Source organism: Micromys minutus (assembly GCF_963924665.1).
Source record: "Micromys minutus genome assembly, chromosome: 4".
Taxonomy (NCBI): Eukaryota; Metazoa; Chordata; class Mammalia; order Rodentia; family Muridae; genus Micromys; species Micromys minutus.
This window is the reverse complement of record NC_137973.1, coordinates 38,255,073-38,276,660: the sequence shown is the minus strand read 5'-3', so window position 1 is coordinate 38,276,660 and position 21,588 is coordinate 38,255,073. Positions and strand designations below refer to the sequence as shown.

Here is a 21,588-nt window from a genome sequence, read left to right as displayed (position 1 = left end):
GTTTAAACTTTGGGATCTTGTATCTGTCTAGGAATTCGTCCATTTCCTCCAGATTTTCCAATTTTGTGGAGTATAAGTTTTTGTAGTAGGATCTGATGATTTCTTGAATTTCCTTAGTTTCAGTTGTTATGTCACCACTTTCTTTTCTGATTTTGTTAATTTGGAAACTCTCTCTTTGCCCTTTAGTTAGTCTGGCTAGGGGTTTATCAATCTTGTTGATTTTCTCAAAGAACCAACTCTTTGTTTTGTTGATTTTTTCAATGGTTTTTTTTGTTTCTATTTGGTCTATTTCTGCCCTAATTTTGATTATTTCTTGCCGTCTACTCTTTTTGGGTATATCTGCTTCCTTTTGTTCTAGGGCTTTTAGCTGTGCTGTCAGGTTGCTGATGTGAGCTCTCTCCAGTTTCTTCTTGGAAGCACTTAGGGCTATGAGTTTTCCTCTCAATACTGCTTTCATTGCATCCCATAGGTTTGGGTATGATCATTTTCGTTGAATTCTAGAAAGTCCTTAATTTCTTTCTTTATTTCTTCTTTGACCCTGCTATCCTTTAACAGAGCGTTGTTTAGTTTCCATGTGTATGTGGGCATTTTGTTGTCTTTGTTGTTGTTAAAGACCAGCCTTAGACCATGGTGATCTGAGAGGATGCATGGGAGTATTTCAATCTTCTTATATCGATGAAGGCTCATTCTGTGTCCAATTATGTGGTCAATTTTCGAGAAGGTGCCATGGGGTGGTGAGAAGAAGGTGTATTCTTTTACTTTAGGATAGTATGTTCTGTATATATCTATTAATTCTAGTTGGTTCAAAGTCTCTGCTAGTTTTGCAGTGTCCTTGTTCAGTTTCTGTTTCCCTGATCTGTCCATTGGAGAGAGTGGGGTGTTAAAGTCTTCCACTATTATTGTGTGGGGTGAAATGTATTTTTTGAGCTTTAGTAGAGTTTCTTTTATGAATGTGGGTGATTTCTTATTTGGAGCATATATGTTAAGGATTGAGAGTTCCTCCTGACAGATTTCCCCGGTAATGAGTAAAAAGTGTCCTTCTTTATCTTTTTTGATAACTTTTGGTTGGAAATTTACTTTATTCGATATTAGAATAGCCACTCCAGCTTGCTTCTTGGAGCTGTTTGCTTGGAAGTTTTTTTCCCACCCTTTTACTCTGAGATAGTGTCTGTCTCTGTCTCTGAGATGAGTTTCCTGTATACAGCAAAAGGCTGGATTTTGTTTATGTATCCAGTCTGATAGTCTATGTCTCTTTATTGCGGAGTTGAGACCATTTATGTTAATAGATATCAAGGAATAATTGTTTCTGTTTTCTGCCATTTTTGCTTTTTTGGGTTGAGTTGTGTCTGTGTTTTTTTCTTCTTTTAGTTTTCTTGTTTAGGAGTTTTCTTGTTTTTACTAGGCTGTATTTTCCCTCCTTGTATTGGGTTTTCCACCTATAATTCGTTGTAGTGCTGGGTTTGTGGTCAGATATTGTGTGAATTTTGATTTGTCTTGAAATATCTTTGTCTCTCCATCGATGGTGATTGATAGTTTTGCTGGGTATAGCAGCTTGGGCTGGCACTTGTGCTCTCTTAAGGAGTACATGATGTCTGTCCAGGCTCTTCTAGCTTTCATAGTCTCTGTTGAGAAATCGGGTGTGAGTCTGATAGGTCTGCCTTTATATGTTATCTGACCTTTTTCCCTTACTGCTTTTAGTATTCTTTCTTTACTTTGGGCACTTGATGTTTTTACTATTATGTGTCGGGAGGTATTTCTTTTCTGGTCCAACCTATTTGGAGTTCTGAAGGCTTCTTTTATGCTCGTGGTCATCTCATTCTTGAGGGTAGGGAAGTTTTCTTCTATGATTTTGTTGAAGATATTTACTGTGCCTCTTAGTTGATACTCTTCTCCCTCCTCTATTCCTATTATCTTTAGGTTCGGTCTTCTCATTGTGTCTTGTATTTCCTGGACATTTTGGGTTAGGAGCTTTTTGTTTTTTGCATCTTCTCTGGCTGTTTTGTCTATGTTTGCAATGTTGTCTTCTGCCCCTGAGATTCTCTCCTCGATCTCTTGTAATCTGTTGGAAATGCTTGCTTCTGTGACTCCTGGTTTTTTTTTTTTTTTTTTTTGGTGTTCTGACTCTAGGGTTATCTCTTTTAGCGCTTTCTTTATTGTGTCAATTTCTGTTTTAATTTCTCTCTTCCATTCCTTTATTTCTTTGGTTCTGTTTTCGTCTCGTTCTTTGAGTTCTTTGAGTGTTTTTCTTGTTTCTTCTTTAAAAGCTTCTGAATCTTTTTGCTTTTCCTCCCTTTCTTGTTTAAGTAACTCTATCAGCGTCTTGAGGCATGATTTCAGGTCTGTGTCTTCTTTCTCTGGAGTGTTTGGAATTCCGATGTTTGCTACTATCGGAGAGCTGGGTTCTGGTGTTGCTAGATTGTCTTTGTTTCCTTGGGATATACTCTTTCTCTTTCCTCTTGCCATTTTGTTGTCAGTGATATGTTCTTGCCTTTCCCTTGTATCTGGTCTGTGTCCCTGGTACACTTTCCGTGTGCACTTCGCAGAGATCTCTCTACTCCCCGGCAGCCCAGGTTCCGGGTGGCAGCTGGGCCAGGCTCCGCTCTGCGTACTGAAGTTGCCTCCGGGTGGGAACAGACGTTCGTAAGATCTGTTCCTCGTCACAGATGCTCAGCCTCTCTGAGCCACCTTTCCGGCTGGCAGGTGGGCCAGGCTCCGCTCTGCGTCCTGAAGTCGTCTCCGGGTGGGAACAGAAGTTCCTAAGATCTGTTCCAGGTCACAGTTGCTCAGCCTGTACCAGCCGCCTTTCCGGCTGGCAGTTGGGCCAGTGTGTTCAGTTTTAAGTAGAAAAAAAAATTGAAGACTCCATATTGTGACTTCCAACAAAGAAAGGACTACAATTTAAAAATACGTACTTACCTGTTCTGAAAAATGTTTAATATCCTATTATTTTGTATGCATGTTTTTTCTGCATGCATGTCTGACCATCACATGTGTATGGGAACCTCTGAGGCCAGAAGAGGGCATCAGATCTCTAGGGAGTGGCATTATACATGGTGGTTGTTAATGGGCAGTTCATGAGTGTGCAGGGGTTCAAACTTGGGTCCAGAGGAGGGCAGTCAATGTTCTTAACTGCTGAGTCATTGCTATAGCTCCTGTTTACATGCTCTTAACTAGATTTTATTCCAAAAAATAATTTGAAAGCTAATGCCTTATACACTAAAACCAAGTAATTAAAACATTACTGGCTATAAAATCTACCCCTTTCCCAGTGAGGAAAGGTAGCAAATATTTCCTTTTGTGTGTAATCTATTTTGAATTTTTATTTAGCTATATGTTTTAGGACAGAATCTGGATATTGATATACTGGTGGGTTTGGGTTGTTTGTTTGTTTGTTTGTTTTTAATATGTAATGAGAAGTCACACTCACTGAGGTTTGGCTTTAGTTAGTATGGGCTAGGGAAGAATAAAAAGCAGTAAACAGACAAGGTGAAGATCTTGGCAACAAGGAGGTTCCCACGGACCAGCTAGACCCAGTGGAATGCTATACACATGAAAAGTGAAGACTAATTTGCTGCCAGAAACAGCGGAGATCCAGGGACACAGGCCTGGTGAGACTACACTGCTAGTAGCCGGGGCACAGCTAGGGCTCGGCCTGGTACATGGCCCCCGGATTGGTTCAGGGGAGCAGGAACTCTGCCTTGGGACTCGGTTTCTGACCAGAAGGCCCTTGCATGTGGACCAAAGAAACAGCAGAGATCCAGGGACGAAGGCCAGGTACATGGGAGAGACAGGAACCAGTCACTGACAACAAGATGGAAAGAGGAAAGCAAAAGAACTTACCCAATAGAAACCAAGATAACCTGGCAACACCAGAACCCAGCTCTCCCATCTCAGCAAACAGTGGAATGCCAAATCTCCAGGAAAAGAAGACTCAGGCACAAAATCATACCTCAAGATGATGATAGAGATACTTAAATAAGAACGGGAGGGAAAGCATAAAGAAATACAAGCTTTTGAAGAGGAAACAAGAAAAACCCTCAAAGAAATCAAAGAACTAGAGGAAAACAGAACCAAAGAGATGAAGGAATGAAGAAAGAATTTAAAATGGAAATGGAAAAAAATAAAGGAAACACTAAAAGAGACAACCCTAGAGGTAGAAAACCTATAAAAGAAATCAGGAGTCACATATGCAACCATCTCCAACAGACTACAAGATATGAAGAAAGACTCTCAGGGGCCGAAGACAACATTAAAAACATAGACAAAACAGTCAGAGAAGATGCAAAACGCAAAAAGCTCCTGACCCAAAATGTCCAGGAGATCCAGGACACAATGAGAAGACAAAACCTAAGGATAATAAGAATACAAGAGGGCAAAGAATATCAACTAAGAGGTACAGTAAATATCTTCAACAAAATCATAAAAGAAAGCTTCCCTACCCTTAAGAATGAGATGACCACAAGCATAAAAGAAGCCTACAGAACTCCAAATAGGTTGGACCAGAAAAGAAATTCCTCCTGACACATAACAGTCAAAACACCAAGTGCCCAAAGCAAAGAAAGAATACTAAAAGCAGTAAGGGAAAAAGGTCATGTAACATATAAAGGCAGACCAATCAGAATCACACCCGATTTCTCAACAGAGACTAAAAGCTAGAAGATCCTGGACAGACATCATGCAGACCTTAAGAGAGCACAGGTGTCAGCCCAAGCTGCTGTACCCAGAAAATCTCTCAATCACCATAGATAGAGAGACCAAGATATTCCAGAACAAAACTAAATTTACACAATATCTGACCACAAACCCAGAACTACAAGGAATTATAGGTAGAAAACCCAATACAAGGAGGGAAACTACATTCTAGTAAAAACAAGAAAATACCTAAGGAAGAAAACCAAGAAAAGAAAGACACACAGGCACAATTCTACCTCTAAAAGCAAAAATAGCAAGAAACAGCAACCACTATTCCTTAATATTTGTTAGCATAAATGGACTCAATTCCCCAGTAAAAAGACATAGGCTATCAGATTGGATACATAAACTGAATCCAGCATTTTGCTGCATATAGGAAACTCATCTCAGAGACAAAGACAGACACTATCTCAGAGTAAAAGGTTGGGAAAAAATGTTCCAAGCAAATGGCTCCAAGAAACAAACTGGGGTAGCCATCCTAATATCAAATAAAGTAGATTTTCAATGAAAAGTTATCAAAAAAGATAAGGAAGGACACTTTACTCATTACAGGGAAAATTTATCAGAGGGAACTCCCAGTCCTTAACATATATGCTCCATATACAAGAGCACCCATATTCATAAAAGAAACCCTACTAAAACTCAAAAAATACATTGCACCCCACACAATAATAGTGGGAAACCTCAATACCCCACTCTCACCAATAGACAGATCATGGAAACAGAAACTGAACAAGGACGCAGTAAAACTAGCAGAGGTATAAACCAATCATAATTAATAGACATCTTCATAACATATCATCCTAAAACAAAAGAATACACCTTCTTCTCAGCACCTCATGGCACCTTCTCCAAAATTGACCATATAATCAGTCACAAAACAAGCCTTAATAGATATAAGAAGATTGAAATGCTCCCATGCATCCTATCAGATCACCATGGTCTAGGGCTGTTCTTAAATAACAACAAAGACAACAAAATCCCATATACACATGGTAACTAAACAATTCTCTATTAAACAATAGTATGGTCAAAGAAGAAATAAAGAAAGTATTAAGGATTTTCTAGAATTTAATGAAAATGAAAACACAACATACCCAAACCTATGGGATCCAATGAAAGCAGCACTGAGAGGAAAACAAATAGCTCTTAGTGCTTCCAAAAAGAAACTGGAGAGAGCATACACTAGCAACTTGACAGCACAGTTGAAAGCTCTAGAACAAAAGGAAGCAGATAAACCCAAGAGGAGTAGACAGCAAGAAATAATAAAACTCAGAGCAGAAATTGACCAAATAGAAGCAAACAGAACCATTCAAAGAATCAACAAAACCAAGAGCGGGTTCTTTGAGAAAATTAACAAGTTTGATAAATTCTTAGCCAGACCAACTATAGGGCAAAGAGAGAGTATCCAAATTAACAAAATCAGAAAGGAAAGTGGAGACATAATAAATAAAACTGAAGAAATTCAAGTAATCTTCAAATCCTACTACCAAAGCCTATACTCAACAAAGCTGAATATCTGGAAGAAATGGATGAATTTCTAGACAGATACCAGATACTAAGGTTAAACCAGGATCAGGTAAACCATCTAAATAATCCCATAACACCTAAAGAAATAGAACCAGTCATCAAAAGCTTCCCAATCAAAAAAAACCCCCAGGTCCAGATGGGTTCAGTGCAGAATTCTATCAGACATTTATTGACAACCTAATACCAATACTCTCCAAACTGTTCCACAAAATAAGAGTCAGATGGAACACTACCTAACTCATTTTTCGAGGCCACAATAACCCTTGTTCCTAAACCAAACAAAGACAGTAAACGAAAGAGAACTTCAGACCAATCTCACTTATGAACATCAAAGCAAAACTACTCAACAAAATTCTTGCAAACTGAATCCAAGAACACATCCAAACGATCATTCACCATGATCAAGTAGGATTCATCTCTGGGATGCAGGGATAGTTTAATATATGGAAATCCATCAACATAATATACCATATAAACAAACTCAAAGAAATAAACCACATGGTCATCTCATTAGATGCTGAGAAAGCATTTGACAAAATTCAACGCCCCTTCATGTTAAAAGTCTTGGAAAGAACAGGAATCCAAGGCCCATACCTAAACATAATAAAAGCAATATACAGCAAACCAATAGCCAACATCAAACTTAACTGTGAGAAACTTGAAGCAGTCCCACTAAAATCAGGGACTCGACGAGGCTGCCCACTCTCCTCCTACCTATTCATCATAGCACTGGAAGTCCTGGCTGGAGCAATTAGACGGCAAAAGGAAATCGAAGGGATACAATTTGGAAAGAAAGAACTAAAAACATCACTGTTTGCAGATGACATGATAGTGTACTTAAGTGACCCCAAAAATTCCACTACGGAACTTCTACAGCTGATAAACAAGTTCAGCAAAGTGGCTGGATATAAAATTAACTCAAACAAATCAGTAGCCTTTCTCTACTCAAAGGACAACCATGTGGAGAAAGAAATTAGGGAAAAGATACCCTTCACAACAGTCACAAACAATATGAAATACCTTGGTGTGACTCTAACTAAGCAAGTGAAAGACCTGTATGACAAGAACTTCAATTGGAGGAAGATCTCAGAAAATGGAAAGATCTCTTATGCTCACGGATTGGAAGGATCAACATTGTAAAAATGGCCATCTTAGCAAAAGCAATCTACAGATTCAATGCAATCCCCATCAAAATTCCAACCCAATTCTTCATAGAGTTCGAAAGAGCGATGTGCAATTTCATCCGGAATAACAAAAAACCTAGAATAGCGAAGTCCATCCTCAACAACAAGAAAACATCTGCGAGAATCACCATCCCTGACCTCAAGCTATATTACAAGGCAGTTGTGTTAAAAACTGTATGGTACTGGTACAGAGATAAGCATGTAGATCAATGGAATAGAATAGAAGATTCAGAAATGAGCCCTCACATATATGATCACTTGATTTTTGACCTAGGAGCTGTAAACATTCAAGGGAAAAAGGACAGCCTCTTCAACAAATGGTGCTGGTCCAACTGGCACTCATCATGCAGAAGAATGAAAATAGACCCTTTCTTATCTCCTTGTACAAAGCTCAAGTGCAAGTGGATCAAAGATCTGCACATTAAACCAGGTATACTGGAACTATTAGAAGAGAAAATAGGGAAAACCTTAGAACACATAGGCACAGGAGAAAATTTCCTGAACAGAATACCAATGGCTTGTGCTCTAAGGTCAAATATCGACAAATAAACTTAATGAGATTGCAAAGTTTCTGTAAGGCTAAGGATTCCGTCAAGAAAACAAAATGGTAGCCAACCGATTGGGAAAAAATCTTTACCATCCCCACATCACATAGAGGCCTAATATCCAAGGTATACAAAGAACTCAAGAAGCTAGACACCAGAGAATCAAACAACCCTATTAAAAAATGGCGTACAGAGCTAAACAATAAGTTTTCCTTTGAGGAATATTCAATGGCTGAGAAGCATCTAAGAAAGTGATGGACATCCTTAGTTATCAGGGAATTGCAAATCAAAACAACCCTGAGATTCCACCTCACACCAGTCAGAATGGCTAAGATCAGAAATTCAGATGACAGCAGATGCTGGCGAGGCTGCGGAGAAAGAGGAACACTTCTCCACTGTTGGTTGGGTTGTAAACTGGTACAACAACTCTGGAAATCAGTCTGGCGATTTCTCAGAAAATTGGATATAGTACTACCTGAAGACCCATTTATTCCACTTCTGTGCATATACCCCAGAGATGCTCCAACATACAACAAAGACACATGCACCACTATGTTCATAGCAGCCCTGTTTATAATAATCAGAAGCTGGAAAGAACCCAGATGTCCTTCAGTAGATGAATGGATACAAAAATTGTGGTATATTTACAAAATGGAGTACTATTCATCTATCAGAAACAATGACTTTATGAAATTCTTAAGAATATGGATGCATCTAGAGAATATCATCCTGAGTGAGATAACCCAGTCATAAATGAGCAGACATAATATGCAGTCAGTGATAATTGGATACTAACCTCAGAAAGCTCTGAACACCCCAGAAACATCTCACAGATTATATGCAGTTCAGGAAAACAAAACCAAAGAAAGAAAGAAAGAAAGAAAAATCATTATGCTTAATCTTTGCACACCAAAAAACTTTTGACTATTTCCAGGTTACATCTTGTTTTACATATACTTCATGCTCATTATAACTAGTAAGATTTTAATGCATACTATCAAACCTTTAAAAAAATCAAGTAGTTACAAAAATGTATTCATTTACTTTTATTCAAAGTGCTTTTAAAATCTGTACATTTATCTCTGTTTTTTAAAATAAAATTGTTCAATTAAAAAAAGCAGTAAATAAATAAAGTGTAGAAGCATCCCTTTTTCTTAGTTATATTTCTTGCTGCGAAGAGACATGATCATGGAAACTTGTAAGAAAAGTTTTTATTTGGTTACTATTTTAGAGTTAGTCTGTGGCCATCATAGAGGGAGCAGGACAGCTGACAGGCAAGCATAATGCTGGAGCAGTAGCTAAGAGCTTATATTTATCCACAGAGTAGATGGGGAGGAGGAATGGGAGAGTGCATGAGCATTATCTGAATAACCCAGGCTTTTGAACCCCAAACCTACCCCCTATTACACACTTCCTCCAAAAAGTCCCACACCTCTTAATTTTTCCCAAAAGTTTCACCAGCTGGACACTAAGCCCTGAAATATAGGAACCTATGGACCATTCTCATTCAAACCACCACAGATTTCCTCTTCAATTTATTTGTAGATTCTTTTGGATACTACCTTTCATTCTGCAGTTCTTGGTTGCCTTTCTTTTGTTTACTCTTACATAACGACCAGTTTCTCACCAAAGATTCCCCCTTGTGGTTTCAAAATTACAGTTCCTCTATACTTAGATCTTTACCCTGCTTAGATTATTTTTCTTCTCCTTCAGCATCCTCCATCCTTCCCAACAAAGAGCATTATGTAGAAATAGTGAAATAACAGAATTTGGAACCTTGACTTCCCACCAATCCTCATGTTTTCATCTTCTCTTCCTCCTTTTCTTTCTTCCTCTTCCTTTTCTTCCGCCTCCTCTTGTTCTTTTGTAATTATGATTATTCAAAGTTTGTTCTTTGCTAGATTTCCCAAGAAAAGTTTTATAGTTTGTGGCTTTTATACTTTGTTCATTTGGATAGATAATAACTTTGGGGTCTTTTCTTTTCTTGATTTCTTTCTTTACTGTTAACTGTAGCAAGCAGTTATCTAATTGTTTCCTGGCATAAGGCCTTGCTTAAAAAGATTTCTATAGCAGTCTGATTTTCATTATCCCTTAAGTAACTTAGCATTATATCTGATGAACAACTCAGGATAACATTTTATTTTATACTATCACTTTATTGAAACAGACTCATAAATAAAAATATCATATAGAGAAATTAATATAGCCACTCAAACAAACACTTGCCCAGTCTCTAACTTGATATGAGTCAGTAACTATTATTCAGTTAGGATGCCATCCTACAGTCATGGAGCTTCACTTAGAGTTTTACACACTTCCATTCAACTACAGCTTTATTCAGTGATCCACCACATGAAGAAAAAAACACAACAGAGTTAAAACTGTAAAAACAATTGGCTTTACATCCTCTATCAGGATGCATATGTTCTATTGATTGTATTTCATCTTTCCTCATCATCTAATATTATCTTTTCTGTTCTTTCTACTTTAAAAAGGGTATTATAAAAAACATAAAAATCATTCACCAAAATTAATCAGACCCAAAGTCTATACATTTCAGTGAACTTCTATACAGTTTGAATAGCTGTTGGTATGGAAGGTGTCTAGCTCCAAATTGTATTTACACTTACACTGTTGGACTATATGCATGCACTTATCCACCACCAAGTCCACAGGAGAACAGAAAGGCTAAATGTTAGGGATGAGGAAGGAATGCACTTAGTTAATGGACACCAGTTACACAGGAGGCTATAAAACTAGAATTTTTAAAATTCTAACTGTGTCATGGATTTTTTAGGATAATACTTCTAAGTTTCACAGATGTTGAGTTCCTTCTTCCTTTGATAAAATACAATATGGAAAAATAAAGATGTACTTCTAAGACTGTTTTCCTCACTGTCCTCTGCCCCTTTTCATTTGTTGCCTTTTAGTTTGATTTACTTCAGGTTTACATTTCTCCATAGTGTGATAGCTTTTCCTAGAAAGAAGCTACAATCTAGTTTTAGTTCATAGGATGCAAGGAGTTGTAGCCTTTCAAAGCTTAATCAGACTTCTTAGCTGGCTTACATTTACATTTGTAAACTGAAATGTCTAACAACTCTTTCTTGAACCTGGAAACAATGATACATTAGTAGTGTTTAGCAAACTGAATGGCCACATCTGGGCTTTAAATACCATTCTTACTAAAAAATTTCAGATCTCTATGTGGAGAAAAATTCTGATAACAAGTCTGAGAAAATAAGCAAAAATGAGTCTAAGTATCTTGTTGTACTAGAAAGCATATGAATCCTTAAAACAATATGTAGAAATACCAGAATTACACAGAAGCCACAATGAGGAATTTATTGATTAATGTCTGAGCTTATTAGAGGAGAGAGGTGTAGGCAGGTAGAAGCATGGTGTGTGAGCAGACAGGCACTCTTATGGGAGATGCTGGACTGTAGTACAAGAGTATTATGGTTCTTAGAGAGGAAGAGACTTGTTATAAGGCATTTTCTATATTAGAGCATCTAGGAAAACAGGGCAGAATATGGCAGGCCCTGAGCAGAGAGAATAGAAATATAAAGTCAAGAAGTTTAAAGTATCTGAAGGACTCTTTGGAAACTATAGGGTTAACCATTTCCAATAGTTTCTCAGGGCTTGGAGACCTTTAATTCTAAGCACTCTGAGCAGAGAGAACCCACTTGAACAAAGTTAAATTAAGCAAAGCCTCAAAGCATCAGGGAATATGCATATAACTTCTCTTCCAGAAAGAGATTGCTTTTTATGTTACAACAAAAAAGAGACACCAAATATTAAAATATTCATGTCTAAAATCTAAGAAAAAAATCACTAGACATGGAAACAATAGGAAAACATGACCTAGAGTTTTAAAAATACAGGTCAGGTGATAGGAAAGATACAGAAATGATAAATGATACATACTACCATACAGAGAATTTTAGAGTTTTAAAAAATGTTCAAGGATTGAACCATGGAATGAACACAGTGAAGAGAAAATATAACAGCAAAAGGAAGTAAAACTTAAAAACCCACCAGTCAGATATAAGAGCAGAGTCCAGAATGCAGAAGTAGAGATCAATGAGTGTGAACACATAGCAACATAAGCTAATCGAAATAAAACAGAAGAAACAAGCTGTCAGGGGTCTGGCCATGATTGACTAACAGCAAGTCAGTTTACCTCAGAAACAGGTTGAATAAGATATAAGTAACCTATGCTGGACATTGAAATATAGACAGAGCTGTGCTCTGTTTATACATAGATAAAGGACCAAGTCAAGCTAAGGTGGGGAAAACAGGAAAAACACTTTTAAAATTAGCTGAATTCCTGCTAAATTTCATGAAAACTAAACTTGTAAATTTGAGGCTCACAAACCCCAAGGAAAGGAAATTTAATAGAGATCAAGCTAAAGCACACCATAATCTAATTGCTCAAAACCAGAGTCCAGGAGAAATGTAAATGGCAGCTAGAGACAAAGAAGATACATTACATAAGGGGGTAAAGATTGCTACACATTTATCTGCTGGAATAGCACAAGCCAGAGTCTAGTAATTAAAATATTTTATGTGATAAAATAATCAACATATATTTCTATGTACTACAGAAGTAGCTTTCAAAAGTTGTTGTTTTTCCTCCCAGAGGAAAAAATTCAATAATTTTTTTTCAGTAGCAGAATTATTATAAGAAACAATAAAATTTGCAATTGAAAGTGATATGATAGAAACCATAATTTAGTAATTTTTATTCTTTTAGTAAATTTTTAAATTAAATTTTGAAAAAAAAATAGAAAACAAGAATAGCACTTCATGCTGTTTTTGTCACTATTGCTCTATAGTACAGCTTGAGGTCAGGGAGGGTGATCCCCTAGAAGTTCTTTTATTGTTGAGATTTTTTTTTTTTTTTTTTTTTTTTTTTGCCATTCTGGGATTTTTTGTTATTCCATATGATGTTGAGAATTGCTCTTCCCATGTCTGTAAATAATTGAGTTGGCATTTTGATGGGGATTCCATTGAATCTGTAGATTGCTTTTGGTAAGATGGCCATTTTTACTATATTAATCCTACCAATCCATGAGCATGAGAGATCTTTACATCTTCTGAGATCTCTTTGATTTCTTCAGGAACTTGAAGTTTTTGTCATAGATCTTTCATGTGCTTTGTTAAGAGTTATAGCAATATGTTTTATATTATTTTTGACTATTGTGAAAAGTGCTGTTTCCCTAATTTCTGGTAAAGAGACAAACAGATAATCAATGGAATAGAATTGAAGACTCAGAAATAAACCCACAAACCTATGGATACTTGATCTTTGACAAAGAAGTCAAAACCATACAGTGGGGGGAAAAAGCATCTTCAACAAATGGTGCTGGTCTGACTGGTGATTGGTATGTAGAAGAATGCAGATAGATACATATTTATATCCTGTGTAAAGCTCAAGTCCAAGTGGATCAAGAACCGCCACATAAAATCAAATACACTGTTTCTAATAGAAGAGAAAGTAAGAAATATCCTCGAACACATTGGTACACGAGAAAATTTTCTGAACAGATCACCAGTGACTCAGGCTCTATGATCAAGAATTGACAAATGGGACCTCATGAAACTAAAAAGCTTCTGTAAGACAAAATAGTAACGTACAGATTGGGAAAAAGATCTTCACTAACTCTACATCTGATAGAGGACTAATATCCAAAATATACAAAAAACTCAAGAAGTTAGAATCCAGAAAATAAAATAACCCAATTAAAAAATGGAGTACAGAGCCAAACAGAGAATTCTCAACTAAGGAGTCTCAAATAGCTGAGAAGCACTTAAATGTTCAACATTCTAAGTCATCAGGGAATGTAAATCAAAACAAATCTGAGATTCCACCTATATCAATCAGAATGGCTAAGAAAAAACTCAGGTGGCAGCCCATGCTGGCAGGGATGTGGAGAAAGAAGAACACTCCTCCATTGTTGGTGGGATTCAAGCTGGTACAATCACTCTGGAAATCAGTCTGGCAGTTTTTTAGAAAATTGGAAATAGCTCTACCCAAAGACCCAGCTATATCACTCCTTGGCATGATACCATGATGCTTCACCATATTACAAGGAGATATACTCCACTATATTACAACTGAAAAATGGTTGCAGAAAGTGTGGTTCATCCACATAGTGGAAGACTAGTCAGCTATTAAAAACAAGAAAATTTTCAGGCAAATGGATGGAACTAGAAAATATTCTGAGTGAGGTAACTCAGACCCAAAAGGACATGCATGATATGTACTCACTGATAAGTTGATATTGGCCAAAAAGTTCTGAATACTCATGATACAATTCAAAGACCATATGAAACCAAATGAAGGAAGGCCCAAGTGTTGATACATCAATCCCACTTAGAAAGGAAACAAAATAATCATGGAAAGCGGGGGAGGGGGGGAACCTGGGTGGGAGAGAGGAAGAGGAAATGGGGAGGACAGGGTCAGACATGAGGGAGACAAGAGAAGCTGAGAGGGCCAGGAAAATAAACAGAAATATGCAGTAGTGCTCTCATAAAGGCAGGGGGAGGGGAGATGGGATAGGTACATTCCAGAAGGGAAACTGAGAAAGGGGATAGATAACATTTGAAATATAAGTAAAGAAAATATTCAATATAAAAAACAAAACAAAATGTGAGGAGACTATTGGGGAAATTGAAATAGTACCTTTTAACAAAAAGCCTAAACTCATTATAAATATTGACCTCCAATCTTAAAATATTAGTGAATCTAATTCAGTTAAGATGATGCTATGTAATGAATGGTGGGATTTGTGCCTGCAATGTAAGTGTATGAACTAATAAATATACATAAACATCTGAGTTAATACAAAAAATATTTCACAAAATTTAATATTTTATTATGATTAAAAACTACCATACTCATCAGGTTAGGAATATAAGAAAAATAAACTACCTCAGTATAATAAAGAGTGTATCTGAAAAGCCCACAATTAACTTCACACTCAACAATAAGTTTTTCTATAATATTAGGCAACAAGCAAGTGAATTATTTGCTACTATACTATTCAACTCAGTACTTAGAATTCTAGCCAGAATAGTCAAACAACAAAAAGACGTACAAGTCATTCTGCTTGGAAAAGAATAAAAGGACCTCTTTTTTCCCCCCAGTAAATTACATAATGGTGTATATAAGAAGAATTTGAACTTGGGTGAATCCTAAGCCTCGTTCCAGACTAAAGAGGCCAGATGGAAATAAAGACTTCTAAATGTGCTCAGCATGTATACCACTAAATTAATAAAAGAACGTTTTTAAAAAATTGGCTAAAAGGAGTCGGTCCACTTCTAGTTATTTGTAACCATGAAATTTTCTACTTTCATAGAAAATTTTAAGTATAATTTTAACTACTCAACTTCCTAGCAACTTACTACTTAATATAAAGCAAAAGCCTGTTGTTTGGAGGAATCTTAGTTCAGCATATGAGAAGCAAAATTTTTGATAATGAAAATAAATACTATATTATTAATACAAAAGAATAAAATTCTCACAAACTGAATTCAAGAACACACCAAAACAGTCATCTACCATAATCAAGTAGGCTTCATCCCAGGAATGCAGGGATGGTTCAATATACAAAAATCCATCAATGCAATCTAGTACATAAACAAACTCAAAGGAAAAAAACAAAACACATGATCATCTCAGTAGATGCTTTAAAAGCCTTTGACAAAATACAACACCTATTTGTGTTAAAAATATTAGAGAGATCAGGAATTCAAGGTGCATACCTAAATATAATAAGAGCAGTACACAGCAAACCAATAGCCAACATTAAACTAAATGGAGAGAAACTCAAAGCAATCCCATTAAAATCAGAAACAAGACAAGGCTGCCCACTCTCTCCCTACCTATTCAATATAGTACTCGAAGTTCTAGCTAGAGCAATTAAACAACAAAAAGAGATCAAAGGGACACAAATTGGGAGGGTGGAAGTCAAGAAGATATCACTATTTGCAGATGATATGCTAAAATACTTAAGTGACCCCAAATATTCCACAAGAGAACTTCTACAGCTGATAAACAACATCAGCAAAGTGGCTGGATATAAAATTAACTCAAACAAATCAGTAATCTTCCTCTACATAGAGGATGAAAGGACTGAGAAAGAAATTAGGGAAACAACACCCTTTACCATAGTCACAAATAATATAAAATATCTTGGTGTGAGTCAAACCAAGCAAGTGAAAGATCTGTATGACAAGAACTTCAAATACCTAAAGAAAGAAATCTAAGAAGACCCCAGAAGATAGAAAGATCTCCCATGCTCATGTATCAGTAGGATTAATATAGTAAAAATGACCATCTTATCAAAAGCAATCTACAGATTCAATGAAATCCCCATCAAAATTCTAAGTCAATCTTCACAGACATGGGAAGAACAGTTCTTAACTTCATATGGAATAACAAAAAAAACAAGGATGGCGAAAAAAGTTCTCAACAGTAAAAGAACTTCTGGGGGAATCACTATCCCTGACCTCAAGCTATACTACAGAGTAGTAGTGATAAAAACAGCATGGTATTGGTACAGAAACAGACAGGTAGATCAATGGGATTGATCAGTTGGAGACCCAGAAATGAACCCACACACTCACCGTCAATTGATCTTTGACAAAGAAGCTAAAACCAGGCAGTAGGAAAAAAGACAGCATTTTCAAAAAGTAGTGCTGGCTCAACTGGCAGTCTGCACATAGAAGAATGCAAATTGATTCATTCTTACCTTCTTATACAAAGCTCAAGTCCCAGTGGATCAAGGACCTCCACATAAAACCAGATATGCTAAATCTAATAGACAAAAAAGTGGGGAAGAGCCTCGAATACTTAGGCACAGGGGAAACCTTCCTGAACAGAACATTAATGGCTTAGGCTTTAAAAGCAACAATAGACAAATAGGACCTCATAAAATTGAAAAGCTTCTGAAAGCAAAGGATGCTTTCAATAGGACAAAAACAACAACCCACAGATTGGGAAAAGATCTTTACTAACCCTACATCTGATAGAGGGCTAATATCCAAAATATACAAAGAACTCAAGAAGACAGACTGCAGAGAACCAAATAACTCTATTAAAAAGTGGAGTACAGAGCCAAATAGAGAATTCTCAACTGAGGAATTTTGAATGGCTGAGAAGCACTTAAAGAAATGTTCAACATCCTTAGTCATCAGGGAATGGCTAAGATAAACAATACAAGAGACAGCAGATCTTGGTGAGGATGTGGAGAAAGGAGCACAACTCCGTTACTGGTGAGACTGGAAGCTGGTACAACCACTTTAGAAATCAGTCTGGAAGTTTCTGAGAAAATTGGAAATAGTTCTACCTGAGGACCCAGCTATACTACTCCTGGGCATATACCCAAAAGATACTCCAACATATAACAAGGACACATGTTCTACTATGTTCATAGCAGCCTTATTTGTAATAGCCAGAAGCTGGAAAGAACCCAAATGTCCTTTGACAGAAGAGTGGATACAGAAAATGTGGTACATTTACACAATGGAGTACTACACACAGATTAAAAACAATGACTTCAATTCTCAGGCAAATGAATGGAACTAGAAAATATCCTGAGTGAGGTAACCCAGTCACAAAAGAACACACTTGGTATGTACTCACTCACTCATAAGGGGATATTAGCCCTAAAGTCCACAATGCCCATAATATAACCTACAGAACATATAGAACATAGAAGGAAAGAAGACCAGGGTGTGGATGTTTCAGTCCTGCATTGAGGGGGGACAGTTGTGGGAGGTGGAGGGAAAGGGGGACTGGGAAAAGTAAAAGGAGGTGGAAGAAATAAGAGTGTCAGCATCAGGATCTGGAGGAAATGTGAGAGATGTACAGAGGGCCAGGAAATCAAACAAAAATATGTAGCAGGGGAGATGAGGAACTGGGTATAGCCACCGGAGGGTCCCAGACACCAGGGAAATCTGAGGCTCCCAGGACTCAGTGGGATGACTGTAGCTGAAGTGTACAGAGAAGGGGGAGATAGATCCTGTAGAGATCTTCTTCAACAGATAGGCATGACCCCCCAGTTGAAGGATGGGGATACCCACCTGTCTCAAAGTTTATAACCCAGAAATGTTTCTGCCCAAAGGAAAGGCGGGGACAAAACATGGAACAGAGACTGAAGGAAGGGCTAACCAGGGACTGCCCCACCTGGAGATCCTTTATGTCTGCAAATACCAAACACAACACTGTTGCTGTGATCAAGAGGTGCTTGCTGACTGGAACTTAGTGTAGTGGTTCCTGAGGAAGTCAAGCCAGCAGCTGTCCAGTGCAGATGTAGATGCTTGGAACCAACCACCAGAGGGAGATCAGGGAACCTGGTGGGGGAGCTGGTGGAAGGACTAGAGTTGTGGAGGGGGATTGGAAGAACCACATAGGCTGGCCTGGCCACCAGTTCTTCTAGAGTCTAGACCATCAACCAAGGAGTGTACCTGGAGGAATCCTTGGCTCCAGATACATATGTAGCAGAGGATAGCCTTGCCTGACAGTAGTGGGATGGGAGGCCCTTGATTCAGGGGAGGCTTGATGCCTCAGCGTAGGGAGATGCTGGAATGATGGGGTGGGAGAGTGTGGGTGAGTTGGGGAGCACTCTCATACAGGCAAAGGGGAGGACAGATGTGGAATGGGGGGCTTGTGGAGGGGTAACCAGGAAGTGGGATATCATTTCAGATGTAAACAAATGGAATGATTATTAAAAAGTAAATAAATATACTAAAAGAGGAAGTTATATGTTGTAACATTTGTATCCTCTAGGCTCTAAAACAAATGCTATATTCAATAAATCACTGTACAAAATGTTGGTGTAGCCATTAATTTTTTCAGCCTATTATTTTATCATCATCATTATTATCATCATCATCATCTTTGTGGGTCATTTTTCACGTTTTAGTCATTTTAAAAAGAAGTAAGTTTGAGGCTACCCTGGTTTACATAGCTAGCCCCGGAGATATAGTGAAGCCCTATTTCTCTCCACCCAAAAATATATATGCCATAAATAGATAAAATCTTTGTCATTTATGTCCTGATAAGTTGGGAAGGCTGGTAAAGTCTGTTCCTGGTGAATTTGTTTTTTCTTCTGGAGTTAAGTAATGATATTGGAATTTTAAAGTAATTATTGTGGTGCTGGAGAAATAAATAGTTTAGAGGTGAAGAGAAGGTACTGCTCTTGCAGAATACCCAAGTTTGATTAGCACCTACAATAGGCAGCTTACAACCACCTGAAACTGCAGCTCCAGGGGTTTCAACCCCTTCCTTTAGCTACTGTGGATACCTACACATGCACGTGTGCATGTGCACACATTCTTCCTAACTCTCTTTCATACACACACACACACACACACACACACACACACACACACACAAGTTTAAAAATAAAATCTTTTTAACAAAACCTGTATGCCTGGAAGTTCTTTATTAGCACTAAACCTACTGTAGGGTTTTTATAGATTTGAATTTTATTACTATTTTATTTAAATATATTTTCTTCAATTGTGCTGAAAACTGCATGGTACTGGTACAGAAACAGGCATGTGGATCAATGGAATAGAATAGAAGATCCAGAAATGAGCCCTCACATATATGGTCACCTGATTTTTGACAAAGGAGCTGTAAACATTCAGTGGAAAAAGGACAGCCTATTCAACAAATGGTGCTGGTCCAACTGGCATTCAACATGCAAAAGAATGAAAATAGACCCTTTCTTATCTCCTTGTACAAAGCTCAAGTAAAGTGGATCAAAGATCTCCACATTAAACCAGATACACTGAAACTATTAGAGGAGAAAGTAGGGAAAACCTTAGAACACATAGGCACAGGAGAAATTTTTCTGAACAAAACACCAATGGCTCAAGCTCTAAGGTCAAAGATTAACAAATGGGACTTAATGAGATTGCAAAGTTTCTGTAAGGCTAAGGACATTGTCAAGAAGACAAAACGGCAGCCAACAGAATGGGAAAAGATCTTTACCAACTCCACATCAGATAGAGGCCTAATATCTAAGGTATACAAAGAACTCAAAAAGCTAGACACCAGAAAATCAAATAACCCTATTAAAAAATGGGGTACAGAGCTAAACAAAACATTCTCAGTTGAGGAATATCGAATGGCTGAGAAATATCTGAGGAAGTGCTAGACATCCTTAGCCATCAGGGAAATGCAAATCAAAACAACCCTGAGATTCCACCTCACACCAGTCAGATTGGCCAAGATCCAAAACTCAGATGACAACAGATGCTGGTGAGGTTGCAGAGAAAGGGTAACCCTTCTCCACTGTTGGTGGGGTTGCAAACGAATACAACCACTCTGAAAATCAGTCTGGCGATACCTCAGAAAATTGGACATAATACTACCTGAAGACCCAGCTATTCCACTTCTGGGCATATACCCCAGAGACACCTTAGTACACAACAAAGATATATGCACCACAATGTTCATAGCAGCTCTATTTATAATAGCCAGAAGCTGGAAAGAACCCAGATGTTCTTCAGAAGATGAATGGATACAAAAATTGTGGTACATATACACAATGGAATACTACTCAGCCACCAGAAACAATGACTTGACCAAATTCTTAAGAAAATGGCTGCATCTAGAGAATATCATTCTGAGTGAGATAACCCAGTCACAAAAGAACAGACATAAGATGCAGTCACTGATAGTGGGATGCTAACCCCAGAGGCTCGCACTGCCCCAGAAACAACTCACAGACTGTATGAAGTCCAAGAAATAAAGAAAACAAAATAAAACAAAACAAAAAAAATCTTTGTACAACAAGAAAACTTTGACTATTTTCATGTTACATTTTGTTTTACATGTACTTTATGCTCATTGTAACTATTAAGTTTTCAATGCATCTATCAAAAACCTTTAAAAATATCAAGTACTGACTAAAAAATATATTCATACAGTTTTATGTAAAAATTATTTTAAAATCTGAAAAAATGTACTAACAACAATGTATTGTATAATTTTATGGAAACAATGCTTAAAATCTGTGCATTTATCTTTGTTTTGTAAAATAAAGTTGTTAAAAAAAATAAATAAATATATTTTCTTATATAGTTAGTATGATACTTTAATACATCAGATACCATGTATTAAATAAGTTTTGTTTTCTATGTAGTCTTCTTAGACTGAACTTTATAGCACTCTGAGTATTTGTCTTTTAAAAAGTATTTTACAACTCTTTCTTTCTTTTCTCCTTAGGCACAACAAGGGCTCCCAGGGATGGGGAAGTTCCAGGGGTGGACTATAATTTCATTTCCGTTGAACAATTCAAGGCACTGGAAGAAAGCGGAGCATTGTTAGAAAGTGGAACGTATGATGGTATGTCCCCAAACATTAAAACTACCTCTCAGATAACCAGAATCTTTTCAGAGGGAATTTCATCAGTAAGTACAATTTTTAAAAAGTTACTTGGAGAACTAGGGAGATAGGTTAACAGTTAAGAACACTGGCTACTCCTCCAAAAGACTTTTTTTTTTTTTTTTTTTTTTTTTTTTTCATTTTCAGTATTTGCATGACAACTAACTACTGTCTTAAACTACAGCTAAAGGGGATCCAGTGCCCTCTTTGGGCCTCTGTGGGCACTGAACAC

At 37.3% G+C, this 21,588-nt stretch overlaps 1 protein-coding gene across 2 annotated transcripts in view; it reads left to right on the top strand.

The window, feature by feature from the left end:
- The window catches only part of MAGI3 (membrane associated guanylate kinase, WW and PDZ domain containing 3), a 230,552-nt gene that overhangs the window by 119,134 nt on the left and 89,830 nt on the right, over positions 1-21,588 (top strand). For both annotated transcript variants that reach the window (XM_080915746.1, XM_080915747.1), the window contains exon 3: positions 21,198-21,317. In XM_080915746.1, coding sequence (XP_080771872.1) covers positions 21,198-21,317 — 120 coding nt within the window. The remainder of the gene's footprint in view (positions 1-21,197; positions 21,318-21,588) is intronic.